This window comes from Propithecus coquereli, unplaced genomic scaffold (genome assembly GCF_000956105.1).
Source record: "Propithecus coquereli isolate 6110/MARCELLA unplaced genomic scaffold, Pcoq_1.0 Scaffold212, whole genome shotgun sequence".
NCBI lineage: Eukaryota > Metazoa > Chordata > Mammalia > Primates > Indriidae > Propithecus > Propithecus coquereli.
This window is the reverse complement of record NW_012146301.1, coordinates 4,613,406-4,634,198: the sequence shown is the minus strand read 5'-3', so window position 1 is coordinate 4,634,198 and position 20,793 is coordinate 4,613,406. Positions and strand designations below refer to the sequence as shown.

General features: G+C 35.1%; 1 protein-coding gene across 1 annotated transcript in view; it reads right to left on the bottom strand.

Moving 5' to 3' along the window:
- Nucleotides 1-3,671: 3,671 nt before the first annotated feature.
- The window catches only part of TPP2 (tripeptidyl peptidase II), a 72,180-nt gene continuing 55,058 nt past the window's right edge, over nucleotides 3,672-20,793 (bottom strand). Inside the window, exons 23-28 of the mRNA XM_012644436.1 lie at nucleotides 17,829-17,980; nucleotides 14,372-14,468; nucleotides 13,205-13,335; nucleotides 8,729-8,936; nucleotides 5,722-5,841; nucleotides 3,672-3,910 (exon numbers count right to left, since the gene is read on the bottom strand). Of these exons, the coding sequence (XP_012499890.1) occupies nucleotides 3,821-3,910; nucleotides 5,722-5,841; nucleotides 8,729-8,936; nucleotides 13,205-13,335; nucleotides 14,372-14,468; nucleotides 17,829-17,980 (798 nt within the window). The 3' untranslated portion in view covers nucleotides 3,672-3,820. The remainder of the gene's footprint in view (nucleotides 3,911-5,721; nucleotides 5,842-8,728; nucleotides 8,937-13,204; nucleotides 13,336-14,371; nucleotides 14,469-17,828; nucleotides 17,981-20,793) is intronic.

Below are 20,793 nucleotides of genomic sequence, written 5' to 3'. Positions count from 1 at the left end.
ACTATAGTTCAATAATCTGCTAAATAAGTAGATGAGGATTGTGAACTCCTCCACCCTCTCATGAATTTTCAACTCATAAAAAATTTTGCCTCACCTAAACCTCCACCAATCTCTTCACTCCTGTATTAATTTGAAGCAAATCACACAAGTCCTTTCTTCTATAAATTCAGCTTATATCAATGATACATAACCATAATATTATCACATCCATAAATGTGAAAACATAATTTCGTATTACTTTTAGTAACCTTAATACATTAAAATATCCAGTGTTCAAATTTCCAGTCGTCTCATAAATGTTATGACATTTCAATCAGCTCCTCAATGAGGTCCACATACTTGTTTGATTAGTATGCCTCTTAACTCTTTCACTCTGATTCTCCTCCATCTTGCTTTTTTTCTAGCATTTCAATCTACTGCATTATGTGGACTTGATCATCAGGGTGTTCTTTAATTTGTTCTTCTACCCTCTGTTCTTCCAGAAAATTGTAAATTTTAAGAGGCTTAGAACCATCTAGGCCAAGCTCAGATCTGCCAAACTCCAACCAAGGTACACTCCTGAGCGAAAATAAATTGCTGGAAGCTGAGTTTTAATTTTGAGGTAGCTTATTCACAGAATTACTGAGGAATATGTCAATACATTAACTTTAAAAATCATACATAACATGAAAGGGAATTATAAAAGGTTATTTCTAGTTGCTTTGTATTCCATTTGCATTTTAGATAAGATCTGGCATAGTCAGATTCTAGAGTGAATTTGGTTCATATGACTGAGAATGCAGGCAGTCCTAGCTGAAAACCATGACACCTGGCACTGATACTGGTTTATACGTGTAGTTATACATATATTAATAATTATACAAGTTTGACACTTGAGAGGACATGGATTGAATAAATTATACCCTTGTTTGTTTGAAATTCTCTCACAAAATCAGCAGTTTGAAATGAAACTAAACAGTACCTTCTGCTGCTTTAAAAGTAAGGACCCTAAAAAATACAGAAGAGAAACTAAAGTATCTTCGCAGAGCTGAGTGCAATGAAGTGCTGGTGGACACTGCTCCCAATCAAATCCTGACCCTGACACTTCCAGGGAGGGAAGAGTTCTGCTGGGAGAGGCCCAAGAACCTTTCATGTTAGAGCAGCACTTACATCTCCTTTCTCTAGTTTCTAGGAATTTTAGTCTGTTTCCTTTTTTCAATTTATTACCCATTAATACCGATGCAGTTTTCTCCTCTTAGTTTACTGTGTTTGGACTCAAAGTTCAGAGTGTCTTTCTTATTCCTCAAAAAAAATTCTTTCAAGAGATTTTTCCCCCCTTTTGGTGGGGGGGATGGAAAGGATCCCATCCATCTGCCTACACAGGCTTCTCTGACTTAGAGCCTGCAGGGAAAGACAAGACATATATATTCTTAACGCTGGGGTGTTGGGAATACAGAAAATGAAACATTGCCAAGGAAAAGCCTTGGTTAAATAATTTTTGAGTTGTAACAGACACACTGAATCCAACACCATATACGTTTCCAGATGGGATCCATGGGGGTCAAGTGATTTGGCTTGTCAGTGCCTGAACCAGGACTAGACAGCCAAGACCCAGGCTAGGGTTTCCAGACTATGGACATGTCATCAGAGCTGGGGGTGGAGTGAGAAGGGGTTTGAGATTTGTGGTGCCTAAGAAGAGGACAGACTGGGCGCTTCTGGTGTAAAGAGAAGTTATCCTAGGAAGCAGGTCAATATTAGTAAGGAGTGAGAAATCCCAGGAGATGGCAAAACTACCAGTAACACCCGGGAACTACTTTTAATCATTGGAAAGGGGCCACAGAACCAACACTGAGCACACTTCTGTTAACCTAGCTTTCAGTTGTCTTTGGTGGCTGTGCGCAAACATTGGCCACCATGACTAAAACAGGAAAACTGTCCCCTGATTTTTTAAAGCACCATCTTACCGCCTGAATTATTTTTAATCATATAGAGACAAACAATAATGATTTTACTGAGGATACTTCTAAAGCTTACCTGGGTCCAGTTGTTACCATGGAAGCCCAGTATAATCCAGACAAAAAGCAGCAGCTGACACAGCAGCTTTGTATAACTGCCTCCAGTTATAGGAGTCATAAATAGATGGGTATGGCTCTGTTCCAATAAAACAATTTACAAAAACAGGCAGCAGTATAGTTTTGGCTTGAGGGCCATAGTTTACTGATTCCTATTCCTTGAAATGGCAAAACCTGGGCTGTAAAACAGGTTTCTGTAATCAATAATCAGCAGTATGACCTTGGGAAGTCATCCTACCCTTTCCGAGCTTCGTGATTCCCTTATTGGACTAAATAAACCTGTATATACGGAGACCTGTACCTGTGCAGGTGAAAGTATGCATATGCGTATGGGAATACAAATGTGGTTGTTCATGGATGGTCTTTAGACTCTAGATGCTCCAGAAATTGCGTGCAGTTTATATGCGTATTTGTATTTTCTCATAAAGGTTCTAATGCTTTCATAAGATGAAACAAAAATAGTTATGAATGACAAGATTATTGGTAGGTCTTTTTGCAGTGGTAAATTTTAAGGAAACAAGATTAAAAAACCATACACACACCATTGCTATTAGATAAGTAACTAAAGACTTTTTAATATTGTTTACGTGTGTGTTTATTTCATGCATTAATGATGAGAAGCAGGTATTGTAGCCAAAAGCATAAAAATAATGAAAAGTTAAACATACACAAAAGTTAATCACACAGTAAGAACTGGAAATATATTCAAATAATTGCAAGACTATAAGAAACATTATAAAATAACTTATGTTTAATTTTTTTGTCTGTGGATTTAATGTATTGTTATAAGCCCAAATTTTATTTATGAAAAATTAAGACCAACTTTAAGAAGCTTCAATATTCACTTTTATTTTTTATTAAAAAAAAATTAAGGTATAGAATGCATATGGTGTACTGCGATCTTAGTTTTGCACATTTATTCACGTGTTTTACATTATTTCAACTTTAATAAACATACCATATGTGTATCTTTACAATACCTGATAAAGATTTAGCTGTCTGGCACTTTATACATGTATTATTAGTTCATTTTGATGCTCTGCACTTCAAGAGGATGTTCAAATGACTTGACTGTAATTAACCCCAAGATGAAGATTTATGGAAATAGTTATATGCTCCAGCAACTGCCAGGCATTTGTGCCATTTTCCCCCTGTAATTGAATGTAAACGTTTGCCAAAAAAGAAAAAAGAAAAAAAAAATCTGGAAATGAAGTTCTTTTAATTTTCAGTCCAATAAATAATTTTAGCTACGCTTAATGTAGCTTTTTTAAGGCCTTCATACAATTGAAAAAAAAGTTGAGCATGTTAAAACCCCGTTCATTTAAGTCCAATAAATAATTTTAGCTACGCTTAATGTAGCTTTTTTAAGGCCTTCATACAATTGAAAAAAAAGTTGAGCATGTTAAAACCCTGTTCATTTATAAAATAAAAAATAGAATTTTACAGGTTTGCAGTTAAAAGTTACTGTTCAAAACCTATCATGCATGTATAAGCTGCAACCCAACTCATAGGCATGGGTGCTGGCAGGCAGGGCATATCCCCAAGCCAGCAACGGTGAGGCATTAAAAAAACACCATGATGTCAGAGGTCTAGATTTACATGTATTAAGCCACACGCCAGTGAATTTGCTGATAAATACACATCATTTTAATAATCAGTATTTGATAGTGGATGAAAACATGCATTAGACTAAAAACGCCACAAATTTGTTTTTATATCCATTCACTATAAAACTTTCTTTTTAAAAATTTAAAGTTTTGGTTTCTATTTTAGAATACACAATAATCAGGAGGATACATGATGGGGAGCCAGTTTTCAGTAAAAGATGCACAATGAGTCCATCCAAGTAACTTCATCAGCTACAACAAAACACAGTAACATATTACCAAAGGAAATGACAGATTTTCAAGCTCAATATTGAGGATAAATTCTGTATTAAATATTCAGTAATAATAAAGTAGTAGCATATAGAATCTTCCTTCCATCAGCCATCAACTCATCCGCCCACTGACTGTCCGTCCTTCCTACCAATCAACTTTTCTTAACTAACAACTAATCAACCAACTTTCTGCCTGATTATTATCTCTACCAACTTTCCTTCTTTCCCACTAACCTTTCTGTCTTCCTTTCTTCCTTCCAACTTAACCTACTTGTTCCGTTCCTTCCTACCAACCTAACTTCCTTTCATTTTTCCTGAGAGCCCACTATTAAGTCAAATAATGTTCTAAGCATCAGGAAAACAGCACCGAACAAACTCAACTCCCACTTTCAGGAAAAACAAATAATAATAAGCAAACTAATAAATGGATGAATAAACAAGTAAATAATTAAGATATTTATCAGGCATATAGTAAAAATAATACCTGATACAATACAAAGTTTAAGTGGGTAGTTACACAGTCAAGAAAGGATTTCTGAGATGACATTTAAGTTGAATTTGAATGACAAGAAAAAAATCTCTGAAAATCTAGGGGAAGAGCTTTCCATATAGTTGTAACAGTGCTAAAATCCTTCATTGGGAAGGGTGTGGCTGCTTTAGCCAAACAGAGAGAGGCTGCTGTGGCAGAGGCAGAATTTATAAGGGCAAAGTGGTATGAGACAGGGCTGGAGAGGTAGGCAGGAGCCTTCTAGGCCACAGGGGGGAGTTTGGATTTTATTACAAATGTGACGGAGAATCACCAGACATCTTTTCTGGCTGCTGTGTGTGGAGAACAGACAGTAGGGGGGCAGAGTAGAGGGGAGACAAGTTCTAAAACATCCCTGAGGTGAATGTCCGGGGTGGGAGGAGATCACTGGCTTCACAGACATAAGTACTCAGATTATATTTTATGTGATGAGAATCACACAGACATATCAACAACTGGCTCCAGAAAGAGTTCTCTTAATCTAGTCAAAGATCTGAAGGAGCCAATTTTAAATGTTTTACAATTTGGACTGACTGGTGAAGGTAAACAGAAAAAGTTTTAAGAGTAAAGATAACTTATACCTTACTCTAATTATAAAAAAATTTCAGAGGAACCTACCAGTCCCATTTGACATCCAAAGCATACTTTTAATATAAAGTATAACTAACCCAGATCAGCCTCTTAGCTGCATTTGGAATCACCAAAATCCCCTACCTTCATACATGCAAACCAACTGGCCAAAGACAAGGTAAGACTACAATAATTAAAACTTACTTATAAAAAAAACTTGACAATTAACTTATGGAGAAAACTCAACTATAGAATTTCTGTCTATGTGATATATGATCAAATAATTAACAAAAATGGCCTATCACCTTGAATGAAGAATAAAATTCAACATAAACTCTAAAAGTCCAACCATTTTAGAATTGAGGTAACATGTATTTAAAAGGAATTGGTTCCTTCAAAAAGGAAAACTGTCTTCTAATTATACAAGATTCAAAATGCATTTTGTCCTTGCTGAAAATATTTGAGGCTAAATACACATTTTAATGGATAGGAGTAAAAAATGTTCTTAAAATTTAAATAGCTCATTGACTGTCTCTCATATATTTATTTTATAGTTCACATTACATTAATTAAAGTATAACTGGTCACGATAAAATCAGTATTCTTATGTATTTCCACCCCAAACTTTTCTAGTTATCTTGTTACTATGCAATATTGAAATGACACTTAACAGTGACATTTTAAAAATCACTTACTTGAATACAATTTTTCCAGTTTTCTTTTGTTGGTTTTTCTTCCACAAGTTTAGTTGCAAATTTAAGGCCTCTCCCATACATTTTATTTACTAATGCATGCTTATATGCAAATGTCAAAACCTATAATATGAAACAAGATAAAGCTTACTTACGATATATTTACATTTTAAGGCACATAGCTTTAATAATAAAAGAATTAAGGTTTTAACAGAAGTATAGCTTTTAAAATGAATATGTTACATTGAGTAAATTTTTTAAAACTTTTTTTTTTTGAGACAGAGTCTTACTCTGTCACCCTGGATAGAGTGCAGTGGCATCATTGTAGCTCACTGAAACTTCAAGCTCCTGAACTCAAGCGATCCTCCTGCCTCAGCCTCCCAAATAGCTGGGACTACAGGTGTGCGCCACCATGCCTGGCTAATTTTTCTATTTTTAGTAGAGACAGGATCTCACTGTTACTCAGGCTGGTCTTAAACTCCTGAGCTCAAGCAGTCCTCCGGCCTTGGCCTCCCAGAGTGCTAGGATTACTGGCGTAAGCCACTGTGCCCGGCCTTTAAAAACTTTTTAAAAGAATAATTAATGTCTTCAGAAGAGCCAGGTATTCCTCAGAACAGATCATTTATTTTGGGGAAGAAAACTAGTATTATGAGAAATCACTAGCTGTTGAAATTCATTTTAAAATAACCTCTTCATGCAAAAGAAACCAGAGCTAACAAAAATAATTGTAAAAATACAAATTGGGATAAGAATCCAAAAATATAGTCTCTACAAATCAGTAGTCCCAAACCTTTTGGCACCAGACTGGTTTCACAAAAATTTTTCTATGGACCCGGAGGTGGGTGGGGAATGGTCCCATGATGAGTCAAGTGCATTACATTTACTGTGCATTTTATTTCTATTATTATTACATTGTCACTTGCCACTCACTGATAGGGTTTTGATATGAGTCTGCAAGTAACTGATTTATTATGGTCTCTGTGCAGTCAAACCTCTCTGCTAACGATATTCTGTATTTGTAGCCACTCCGCAGTGCTAGCATCACTGCTTCAGCTCTACCTCAGATTATCAGGTATTAGATTCTGACAAGAAGGGTGCAACCTAGATCCCTCAAGTGTGCAGTTTACAGTAGGGTTCACAGTCCTGTGAGAATCTTATGCCGTTGCTGATCTGACAGGAGGGAGAGCTCAGGTGGTGATGTGAGCAATGGGGAGTGGCTGTAAATACAGTTGAAGCTTCACCCCCTTGCCTGCTGCTCACCTACTGATGTGTGGCCTGCAAATCAGGAGTTGGAGACTGCAGTTATAAATTACCAAAATTTCAAATGAGGAAAAAAGTAAAAAAACAAACAAAAAAGTATTGGATTATATAAACATGTTCCTTTTGTACAAGTTTTATACCTGTCAAATATATTTGTAATCATTTATTTACATTTTTGGTCTCCACTTTAGAATGTGGAGAATGTACTCAAGGAGAGGAATCCTGTTACATCTGCGGTCCCCAATACCCGGGCCGCAAATCTGTACCAGTCCATGGCCTGTTAGGAACCAGGCAGCACAGCAGGTGAGCGGCATGTGAGTGAAGCTTCACCTGTATTTCCAGCTGCTCCCTATCGCTTGCATCACCACCTGAGCTCCGCCTCTCCCCCCACCCGCAATCTGTGGAAAAACTGTCTTCCATGAAATTGGTCCCTGGTGACAAAAAGGTTGGGGACCGCTGTGTTACACTGATTTGTACTCTAAAGCCAAGTAAAATGTTGAACAATTGTTGCCATAAATGTAGTACATAGATAATATAATGCAAAGCTCCCAATACAGTAGTATTATTGCAAAAACAGAATTATTTATAAGAATTTTGTTATGATGTTCACCAAATGTTTATGGATCTCTGTTACATTCCTCAAAGACAGGGACCAGGTTATTATATGTCTTTGTTTCCAGAAGCCAGTAGTGTTTGGCACATAGCAGGCCCTCGATAACTGTTAACAGTAACAGCAAATACTGTTGGGAACCTTCCAAGTACTTTACACTCATTCATAACGGCCTATATGGTAGGTAGTGTAATAACAAAGTGAGGCATCAAAATTTAGTAACCTGCCTGAGATCACGGGTAAAAGTGGTTAGAGGCAAACTGAAGGGGTCTAATTTCAGATCAAAAATCTTAACTCTCTGGTGCAATACTGACTCCTTCAGTTTCATGAATATGATTGAGTATCTGCCATAAATGTACCACTGTTTTGTAGTGGGACAATCTGAAGCATATAGGAAGAATTTTTTCCTACTTCCTCAGTTCTTTACTGCAAATTATCATAATTAATCCTGAGAACAAGCATCTGTCTATCAAAACAAAATGATTTTTTCTCCTCTGGGCTGGGTGAGGAGAATCCTACTGATTTCACTTACTTTATTTCCTTTATCTCCACAGGAAAGTAAGATTGATAAAAACTTATATAACTTCTACTGTTAAGAATTATAGTGGAGAGCTAAAGGGATTTGAAATGTTTTTATAACTAAAATCCAAATAAGTTCATCAATGTTACTTTTACCAAAACTGGGTTTTAAAACTGATTAGCTACAAATCAAGATGACAGTTATTTGGAAGTTCAAGAGTTTGGAGGAAAATAAAGAATACCTAAACTAACAAGTATACTCCTCCCTCCTCCTCCTAATCTCCTACCTCCAACAAATTAGCACATGAATAGATGTGGTGAGGCCTGAAGACAATTTTTATAAGACTTTATTTTAGCTTTATACATGACTGGTTTAACTAAAAGACTACTACATATATTCTCAAAGTGTTTTCAAAATTATTGTGGTTAAACAGCCACTTTGCACTCAGACAAAATAATGGTTAAATGTTTTTAAAACAGGTAAGACACATGTGGTATCAGGCTAAACAGAATGTCTTCTTCAGAGATGAGCCTCCTCCTCTTCTGGCAAGCAATGAGGCACAAGAGAAGTTTGTCAGGTAACCCCAAGAACTGTTGTAAAACAAGAAGCAGAAAAGTTACCTTATTGTCAAAAAGATCAGTCCATTTTGTAGTTTCCCAATATGTTTCTGCCAGAGAATCCAAAGTACTTTCTCCCTCCTCTTCTTTTCCTTCTATATCACTTGAAACAGCCCCATCTGGAGCCTGTGTGTGAAGAAGATGGTCTGCCAGTGCACAGCCTTTCCTACAAAGGGCATCTACCAGGGTAGATTTTTGTTTGTCCATATCACTATATAGCAAATCAAAAAATATGTCACATATCAGTAAAATGTCTTCAAAAGAGTCTTACCTGAAATTAAATTCATGCACTCTTTTGTTGAAGATTTACAATGCAGAAATATTATATATTTATGTACATACATTTGTACTGTTCATCAAATAAAATGCCTTATTATTAATAAATATCAAATGAGCCACTATAATACACACATGATTAAATGAGTTAGGGTAGCTGTACCTGCTTGAAATAGAATGTCATAAGCAATAGAGTTGAAAGATTAATCACTATTCTAAATTCTGTTAGCTACATATCTCTTAATCAAGCCAGTATCTATTAAGTCCTTAGATTTCTTATAAATGCAATTACTGTATTACATATTAGTCCATGTGTATGCACAGAGGTTATTCTAGTGAAGAACTTTCATGACTGGAGCAAACAAATATAATCTTACTCTGAATGAGTCAGCAACTGTCTTAGCATTTTAACATTAATTCACTCACACTCAAAACAATTCTATTAAGATACTGTTAATTACTGCCATTTTGCAAAGGAGTAAACTGAGTTCCAAAGACATGAGAGGAAATTTGTTCAAAGTCTCAGCAGTCTGGTTCTGGAATCTGTGCTCTTAATCATTATGGTAAACTGCCTTGCTTTGGGGCATCCATCTTTGTTTCCCCCCAATGCACTCCAGGTGCCTAGGAAAATGTGCAGCACAGAACAGACACTCAACAAATCATTTCACTGTTGAATGAAATACAATAACAACCTACACTCCAGGAAAAAGCGTTAGTCTCTTGAATGTTTATTTGAGGCATTCTGTTTAACTCACAACGTGTGTGAAGACAATGAGGACTAAAAGTGCTGAGGAAATGACGAGGCACTTAGATGTGGGATGACTTGTCTAACAGTAAGAGTGGTTCTGCAGGAACCAGAGTGAAATGTGCAACATGTGAAATCTGCTAGGATTATATGATCAACAAAATCAGTAGGAAAGACAATTATCAAACCAACAGTTTGAGGGCTCAAGGGCTCAGCCACTAATCCTGCATGCCTAGGAGTCCTGTTAATTTAAGAGGCTACATGGCAGGAACATGAAGGCTAAGTACCATGGAAAATGCTGCTTCTGAAATGTTTGCTAAGACTGGGGCATTCTCAGAGGTTCAAAGCCCATTTGATCCTGTACCTTGAAAGCGAGTGGGGAGGCAATGTGGATACCAGAGCTGTCAAATTCTTTTACATTTGCAGAGTTCATCTAAGAAGGCAGTTACCAACCTCAATACATTTGCAATGTAGATGAAACTATGTCTAAAAGATGCCTAAGTGCATATGAGCAAAGTTTCAAAGCTTTAAAGGACCAACTTTCACTCCCTTTTTGTGGAAATGTGTCTGGGGACTGCTTGGTTACTTTGGACTGAAGAACGAAAGGATTTACGAATAGCCTTTTGGGACTTAAAAGCTGTGGGACATTGACAGAGCTTCTAATTTACTGAGCCTCACACCCCTCAGATGCCAGGTGCCATCCTTCATGGCTTCCTAGCAGTACTTCATTTACACTTTACAACAACCCCAGGAATCAAGCATAATTATTATCCCTATTTTGTGAAGAGAAAGGGGGCCCTGGAACAGAAATGGACTGACAGGCAATTTTCCTCATCCATGCTAACACTGACTGATGGGTCCTGGCTGCCAAGAGAAGGGCTGGAAGGATGCAGAATTTGGAAGCTGAGTTGGAGATGACACAGGTGTTCTGTTCTCACCGGAGTTTGATTAAATTACCTGTGAAATCTCTTTCTGTTTTAGTACCCTCTGATCCAATAATCTAAATTCTCCAAACGTGGAATATTCCTTTTCTACTTTCTTGTAACTTAGTACTGACTGGCTAAGGTTGAATACCTTGTTAATCTATGGGGCTTTCCTCCCTATAGGCTTTTACATTTTAAAATATTTATTATATTTCATATATCTCTTAATCACTTCCTATTTGGCAATTTCATCTTCTGGATTATAAATTTTCTAAGATTAGAGAGGGTCTGCCTTGTTCATTTCTTAAGTCCCTCTCGGTGATGCCTTGCATGTAGTATTTGCTCAATAAACATCTTTTGAATTAAATCTAATTAGGTACCCATCAAGGTGATAATAGGTACCTTTTAGGAAGCAACTTAATTTGAATCAGATACTTTAATGCTTAAGTAAGTAAAGTGCAGTTTCAATTTAACTAAAACATTAGATGAGCAACAAAAAGTTATCATTTTTAAGACTATAAAATGGCTATAATTTTTGACATGAGTGATTTAAGTGAAAGAAATTTTGCATAGAAATGAGAAATCAATGTTTAAGTCTGCTGCTATTTGCCAAAAGATAATACTTATATGAAATATTAAATATTTTCTGATAGCATCTTGTCTTCAATGGATTTCAAGTTTGGATATGGTACTCTGTTCAAAAACAACCAACCTTCATCAGAATCCATTTCAGTCAGGCCAAAGCAAAGGCCCGGAGAAAAATACCTTAATTACAAGGATGGACAAGCTGATCCAATGCTACTAAAACTTAAAACAGCTTCACTCTTTGCATTTTTACAAGGTTTTATGGCTCCTTTCTAGTTTTATCCCAGTTTATTTCTGATAGCCATTGGACTCAGTGCCCAGCATTCTCCAAAGAGTAGAATTTTTGTAAAAAATTGAGATAAAAATAGAAAAAAAGTCTAATAAGAAAACAAAACTAATATTGTATTTCTGGCTCACTTAAATATGGAATTTAGTTTCCTCTGTGGATGGTAAAATTTAGAAAACATGGACCTTAATATTTACTGAAATTTCAAAATGAGCCATACATGTATGAGCCATACACACTATATTAAAAGGATTTGTTCTGTAAAACTTGGATTTGGTCAAAAGGCTGCACTCAAGGATCCAGAAGGCCACATGTGGCCCCAAGGCTGCAGGTTTTCCCACCCCTGTCAGAGTCTTCTCACCCTAAAACGGAAGGAAAGCAACGAGGATGGGAAGGCAGGGTGGTGATGTGCCTATTGTTTTTTGTGAGAATTTTTTGAGGTTATGTTCATCTTCTCAAGAAGGGAGTAGGAATTTTAGGAGAAATGAAAGGCCCAGGCTTTGGAGACAGGTACTGATTTGACTATGGGTTTCCCACTTCCTAGCACTGGAACCTTAGCCAAGTCATCTAATCTCTCTAAACTTCAGTTTCCTCTTCTATAAAAGGGGGTTAAAAATATCCCTACTTCACATGTTGTCTGGAAGACTAAATTTAAATGAGACAATGTTATTTAAAATGACTCAAACAGTCCCTTGTATGTAATTGGCACTTAATAAATAGTGGCTACACCATTATTATTATCATTAACAACAACAAAATGGCAATGTTTTAAGATTATTCTTTTGGAAAATATGAAATAGTACTAACAATGACCAAATAACCAATTTTAAATAAATTTTATTCTACTTGAAAATTACTGCTTGTAAGAGTCGTAAGATCCTACAATATCAATATAAACAACATAATGGGGCAAGTGTTCTAGCAGTTTAGAATCCAAATGTTTCATGGAGAATAAAATACTGAAACTGCTAAAATTTTTAAGGAAAATTACAGTACTTTCAGGCAACTGCAACAGTTTTAGTTTATTAGTTCAAATGGCAGCTTGATTCAAATGGCAGTTTGTTCACACCAACATATGGAAACCACACTCTTAGATGGAAGCAACCATACCAATCATGCATAAACCCCAGTAAGCTTCTCTACGTATATATAGATAGCATTAGGTGTTATAAAAGCTAAACTATAAATTCTCCCCAAGTCATACTATAAAGTCAATTCCATAAAACTAAAGTTGCCAGATAATAGTTTTAACCTAATTTTATTTTTTATCATTTATTTCACTAGGCATTACAAACTAAATTTTAGGTTTATCATGCTATTGGTCAATAAATAGTTTGAAGATTAATTTTATAGAGTGTTATGCTTTTGACTTCTCTACATGGTCCAGTTCACAGAAATCCTCAAGGGGCTGGATTGCCTAATCACAGCTATTCAAGTCCCTCTACCTCAACAGCAAATGGTAAAGAAAGCAAATTACTTTTCTGGGGCTTAGTTTTAAAATTATTACAAAATTTCTAAGGAGGGACTATCCAAATACTGATAATCCCAATTATAAAGATACAACAAACATTGGAAGAGCATTATTTTCCATAACATTAGTCCCTACTTTTTAAACAAGTAACTAAGAAATGAGATGCAAGGAAGATTATTTACTGGTTAGGTACTTTTTTATAGTAGCTGCATCAGGCCTGGGATCAGTCTTCATTGCAATATAAACTGCCAGGGCCGTCTGATCTATATGACAAATAACAGCATTTGCAGCTTCAACAATTTCATTCAGTCTTTTCATTCGTTCCTGGGGAGGAAAAATGAAATAATAAAAAATCAGTATAGCAATCAGTACATGAAAGCATTTTCACTTCTGTAGAATTGCAACTGAATTGTGAGAGGACTATGTAATCTACTTGCAGCCCAGGGGCTCTGTGCCATCTCCTAATGTGGTTTTTCTAATTGCCAACATCTCTAGAAAGCTGGAGCTCAGATGTGACAATACCTAATTTACATTCCCTCCTGGAGCTCAATGGTGATAGTAAGCAAAATATAAAGCTCATAAAAATGTAAAACGTTTTGTTTTTTTTTACCAAAGGCAACTCCTTTTCTGTGTATCTTAAGACTCTAGAAATGTGACTGGATATGTTACTACTCCGGTCCCACACTACATAAAAACAGAAGGAAACAAAAAGACTAGCTGATGAAACAAATTCTTTCTCATCCATCATTAAAAACACAAAGATAAGAGTAAACAAGATTATAATCAACAAGGTCTACATGTGATTATCAGGGTGTTCTCAGAAATTTGCTTCTCTCTTGTTAAAGTCTTTTAAGAGGTCTCCTTTGAACACTTTCTAGTTCACTCTAAACCCTTAATGATTTTTAATTGATTATGGCTAGCACCTTCCTAACTGCCATGACTACTAATGAAAGCTGGTCCATGTTAGGGCAGTCTGGAACTATGGCCAATTCTGACAAATGAGAATCACTAATGAAATTAATGCAAAGTAGGAATAATTCTTTCAGTCAAATTGTTTAGACTTCCAACTGGCCAGGACCACTGCCTTCTGCTCCTTGCCCTGTAGGTTAAGGTCACAAAAGCAATCCTTAGGGTGTCCTCTCTATTACTACTCTCACTAACCAAACAAAAGAATGCTAAACTAAACTCACAGTAGTGGTCAGGTTCTGTAATTACCTTAATGAAAACAGCTTAATACAACATTAAGTTTGAGGAAACATGTTTTTAATCAGTAAGAATAAAAGACAGTGATGCACTTTTATTCAAAACACAATCCTTATCTAATATTACCAACAAGATATAAAGAATGAACATGTCCAACCTTTTCAGCATCCAACTGATGAAGTCGTGCAACGTACAGAGGAAGATAATTAGGATATGTTTCTTTCAATTCATTATAAATGTCACTAGAATCCAGCCTATGTATGTAAGAAAGAGAGAAACATTCACTTTTTTCTTTAAAAAAAAATTTCTGTCTTCTCTATTATTTAACATTGTTTGGAAATTCCAGTCAATAAAATATGGCATCAATTTGAAATGTAAGTATAGTGGTTGACAAGAATTATCATTTTGATAAGGATTTCATTATTGGCAGGTAGTATAAATGCTTACCCAGAAAACCAAGAAAATCAAACTGAAAATTATTTAAATCATGAGTTCAATATGATGTTCAGACAAAAATGTGTATCAATAGCTTTCTTACATACTAGCTGTAATTAGATTTGTTAAAAAGGAGGAAAAATATTCACAAATAGCATGAAAGATTAAAAGATTTAGAAAATATCTAATACCCAGAAAACCAAGAAAATCAAACTGAAAATTATTTAAATCATGAGTTCAATATGATGTTCAGATAAAAATGTGTATCAATAGCTTTCTTACATACTAGCTGTAATTAGATTTGTTAAAAAGGAGGAAAAATATTCACAAATAGCATGAAAGATTAAAAGATTTAGAAAATATCTAATATCTACAAGAAGAAAATTTTAAACTTTTCTGAAAATTCTAAAGTCTTGAATGAATAAAAAGGACATTCCATGTTCCCAGATGGGGAACCTGAACAAAACTATGGCAATTCTTCCATAGGGTTAAAACAATCCAAATTAATATCCAAATGGCAAATAACTAGCATCAGAGACAGGTCACTTACATTAAATTCACTTAAAATATTACCAAAATTGCATAGTAATAGTATAAAAATAAGGTTAACTGGGATTTTGATAGTGGAGCTTTTTATGAAAATAAATTTAACTTAATACAACAAAATCTGCACCAATTCTTGGTACAAAAACTGAATCAAGTTGTTTTTTTCTTTCCACCCCCTCCAACAATTATACAACAGCAAAACCAACATTTTCGCTTTATACTTGAAACTACTACAGCTTAAGTATAGAGAAGGTTTTTTCCCCCCCAGAATATTCTAAGGTTTCATAAATTCTACAAAGGGCCTCTAAATTCTTTGCTGTTTTCTTCTAAAATACCTATTGGGTCAAGAACCTTTTTAATTTTTCTCCTTGATGTTTCTGAATAGTCTAATCACATTTGCTATGGCTTTGTGAATAATTAGTCTTATTCTCTAACATCATTTGCATTAATTTCACTAAATCTTGCATGTTTTACAAGATTTGCAATTTCATTTTTTAAAAACAGAGATATTTCACATATCATATAATTCATCCATTTTAAAAGTATATATTTCAATGGTTTTTAGTATATTAACAGATATATGCAACCATCACCACAGTCAACATTAAAACATCTTCATTAACACAAAAAGAAACCCCCACACCCTTTAGCTGTCAACCCTTCTCCAGCCTCCACAGCCCTCAGCAAGCACTAATCTACTTTCTGTCTCTATAGATTTCCCTATTCTGGACATTTAATATGAATGGAATCATGTAATATGTGGTTTTTTGTGACTGGCTACTTCTACTTAGCATACTGTTTTCAAGGTTCACTCGTGCTGTAGCATGCATCAGTCATTTTTGTGGCTGGATAGTATTTGACTGTATGGCTATACCACATTTTGTTTATCTATTCATCAGCTAATGGACATTTGGGTTGTTTCCACCTTTTGGCCTTTAATAATGCTGCTATAAACTTTCGTGTGTTTTTGTGTGAATATAGGTTTTCATTTTTCTTGGGTATATACAGGGGAGTGGAACTGATGGGCCATATGGAAACTATGTTTAATCATTTGAAGAACAGCAAGATTGTTTTCCAAAAAGGCTTCACCATTTTGCATTCCTACCAGCAATGTCTGAGGATTATGCTTTCTCCATATACCTGCCAAAACTTAGACTTTGATTCTAGCTATGCCAGTGAACGTGAAGTGGTATTTCATTGTGGTTCTGATGTGCACTTTCCTGAAGACTAATGATGTTGAGCATCTTTTCATGAGCTTATTGGCCATTTGTATATTTTCTTTATAGAAACGTCTGTTCAGATTCTTTGTTCATTTTTAAAATTGGGCCATTTGCCTTTGTATTACTGAGTTGTAAGAGACTTTATATATTCTGGATGTAAGTTTCTTAGAGATATATGATTTGCAAATATTTTCTCTCATTTTTATAGATTGTTCTTTTCACTTTCTTGATGTTTGCAACATCCTACAATCAGCTAGAGACAGACCTAAAGACTTTGACTTCTGGTAGAGATACAACCTAGTATTACATGGAAAGGTAATTTCAAAGTGAACTGCATTATAATGGTTCAATCTCTGAAAATTATTTTCACATTATGTAACTTCTGTTCCCACTTAGACCATATAACCTGCATAAATAGCTAACGATGACTCCCACAGAAAATCAGCGGTAAAAGAAATATTGCATAACAAATGGAAAAAGCAACTGATTCGACTACATAGAATAAATTTCTACTATGTAAAAAGTACACTAAAAGTCAAAGAACAAGCTGGGGAAAAATCTGTGACAAGTACAGAATAATATTAATATTTTTTATATTAAAAAGTTTAAATTGACAAGAAAAATCTAATGTCTCCATAGAAAAATGGGCAAAGAATATGTTCAATTGACAGAAACTATACCTTGAAGGATAACAGTAAAAGAGCTCAACTTCAATAATAACTAAAGAAATGTAATTTAAGAGAGCCAATAATGGCTTTTTTTGCATCCTGTAGTAGCATACATATATATTGCTAGATGGAGTATAAATTTTTACAGTCAATCTAAGAAGCAATCTGACAAAACATCAAGATGACTTTTAAAAATACTTGATTCAATAATTATATTTTTAAGATGCAATCAAAATTTTTAAAAACATCTTTATGTATAAAAATACTCATCACAGCATTATAGAGAAAAGCTATGAACATACACCAAATAAAATGCTTAAATCGATAATACTGCAGACATAGACCCAGTCATTAAAAATGGTATTTTATAGGGCTATTAAATAATAAAAAAGTAATTAAAGAACTAGGACACAACTTCATTATACTGCTACCTGTACAAATACAAAGAAAAATAATAATAGGACAATAACTATCTTTGGAGTGTGGGCCAAGGTGATTTTTATACCTTCCAATAAAATTCTCTTCTAAGAGGAAATTAGAATAAGTTATTAAAATAAAAATTTAAAAAATTTATCATAAAAGGTAATTACAAAAATATAAATACAAGAAAATTTAAAACCACCTGTAATCCTACCATCTGCTCTTAATATTTTTGAAGATAGTCTATGTATACATACACAATATTGTTATAAGTGGGAAAATAAAACTAAACATTTGAAGAATTAAAATACATTTAAAAACCTACTTTGTCATCCACTGAATTTTAAGATCTCGTAATGCTTCAGTAAACTCTTCTTTTAAATCTTTCTCTTTTTCTGGATCTTTTTCCTTATCTTTGCTGCCATTCTTAGTCTTTGTGGGTGGAGGTATTAGGTAGTAATGAACAGGGATTACATCCTATGAATGTGGAGAGAGTTTCTTAGATTAATATGCTTAATTTTACATACTTGAAAACCATCTTCAACAGCTAAATATCATGTAACAAGGGCTGCACCTAAGTTGCAGTACATTATATTTCAGATTCCAAGGGTGACAATATATCAAAAATTCCAATCTGCAATCTCAGTAATTTTTCTAGCAAACTTTAAAGTGCTGATGCTTCTAATGTCTCCCTTAACATAAAAAAGAATAAATTTTTCTCCATTTGAATGTACTTGGTATTCTTAGCTTTACTTCACAGACTGATGACAAAAGTACACTGACCTTTCACATTTTAAATCTGAGAAGTGAAGGAAGTTAAAACCAAAGAGGGAAACCATTCTCTTTTCTAAGTAAATCTAAGGGGACATTTATTCCTTTGTCCAATCAGCAGGACTTACTGAGCCCCTCTGATATGCCAGGTAATGCTCTAACAAGTGAAGAACAGAGCACACAAAGCCCTTTCTTACTGTGTTGAACACACATTCTAACTGCGGAAATTAGACAATAAACAGATAAATAAATTATTTCTGATATGACATGTGATATGAAGAAAATAAAACAGAATAAAAGGCTAGAAGTGACTGCTAAGGTGAGGTGAGGGGACCAATGTACACAAAGTGGTTATGGAAAACCACTCTGAAGAGGTAAACATCTGATCTAAAAGACCCTACCTGACCAGTAGAAGATGAGCAACTGTAAAAACCTGAACATGGTATATAGTAGGCATAGCTCTATGTGCTAAGAAAGCAGGCAGCAGCCAAATTAAGTAGGGCATGATAGAATACGGTAAACAAACAAACAATAAAAACAAACAGATTTTATTCTAAGTGAACTAAGAAGTCTACCAGAAGAGTTTTATGCAAGGCAGTGATATGATTAAAGATTTTTGCTTTTTGTTTAACTCTGGATCCTACATGGATTAAAATTTTTATTTTGTTTTTAATAATTCTTGATACTATGTGGAAAATGGATCCTAGAGGGTAAAAATGGAGGCAGGAAAACAAGTTAGGAAGCTCAAGAAACCCTACACTGCCTTGGATTAAAGAACATGCTGTAGAAATGGAAGAAAACGAATAATAGATTTGAGATATTACTTGGAGGCAGAACTAATGTTTGCTGACAGTGCTGACAAATATGGGATGGAGAATGGAGAAAGAGTAAGTCCAGGACTTGGTGCTAAGCATTCTATTACCTAGATGCTCTGTGAGTGAGAAAGGCAGGAAGCAAAAAAATCTGGGGTCATGGAAGCCTTGAGGAAAAATCACTGTGAACCAAGAGGTACCGGTCAACTGACCATGCAGCTGAGAGGTAGTGTACAATGGGGAGGATGTAATTGGAAAACCTGGCAGCACAGAGCCTGGCCATCACTGTGACAAGAGCAGTATCAGGGGACAGTGGAGGCATAAAGGCCAATGAGGACAGACATGAAGAAAGAATGGGAAGTAAGCACACCTACAGTTTTTTTGAGAAGCAGAGAAATGGAATGTAACTAAATCTATTTTATTGGCACATTAAATCTTTACTTATGAAAAGTAAAGAATTATTTGGAAAATGAAATCACATGTTATACCTGCTAGATTTGTTTCTAGCACAATAACTGGGTGCCCTTAATTAAGTCATTATTTATTAAATCAATCTCTCAAATTCTATCTTCATGTTTGTATTAAAGCTGCTAAATGAAACTATTATATTCATTTTAATTAACAAGGTTTCTAAAATTGGAACAAATTGTTACCAAAAAGACTTTTATTGCCCTAATCACAGTAACTTCAGAAAAAACATTACACAGGTTGAGTCCAAAATAGTATTGCAAGCCCCCACCTTCCCCAAAATAGAATTTTTAGGTGCATGTAGTATATAAATATTCCCATTTTTAACAATCTTCACAAACTCAATTTGGGGATATAAAATGAGATAAAGGTAAATATGAGGAACTACTGTTGTAGTATTCCAACACAAAATAACAACTATCTCCATATGACTCATTTAAAACACAGAAAACCACCTTGATGTGAGATAACCACATAAATCCATTTGTACCCATTCAATATCACTCTCCCTCTGAGGTCAGGGAGCCAGAGCATGTAAACAATGGCCTTACGTGAAATGCGGCACTGAGAAAAAGAAGGTGGTCTACTGCTAGGGCTAGCTCTTTCAGGACCTGGCCACCCATCCTTCTCTCCACCTCGAGGTTCACTCTCCAGGGTGGGCACTGCCCTCAGCAAAGCCAAAGTAAGGTGTCTGCAAAATCTAAGCTGATTACCTACCATCAATTTCATATGGAAACAGACTTTTTCACTGTCATCTGTATAGCACAGACAACATACCTAAGAATTAAAGGTCTAAGTGGTCTCCAGTATTTATTTTGTCAACATAGTTCTATTCTTTTGAAATCGAGCTTCTTTAATATCCAGTGTGCTAGAATGTCAATGCCACCTGCCTGGCAGCGCCCATTCACTGTAACATCAATGTGTTCTCATGCCTCCTTGCCCTATCGGGGACAGAAGTATACCCTTCCAAGCAGGAAGCCTATGTGCTTATGTGCTGTGAGGCAATTTCTCCTTTGAAATTCTCAGGTGAGTTATTTGCTATTTTTGTTTTAGTACAGTAGAGAGAAGATAGAATTGAACTTAAAATGAACAATCCATTAAAATTAATTTACGATTAACAATGAATTCTAATGAAGACCTGTAAGAAGTAGGAAGAAATCATATATGCTGGCAATCTTGAAAGATTACTAAAAGCACAGAGACAAGGAAAGTTTATGATGAATTATCTCAGGAAAAAAA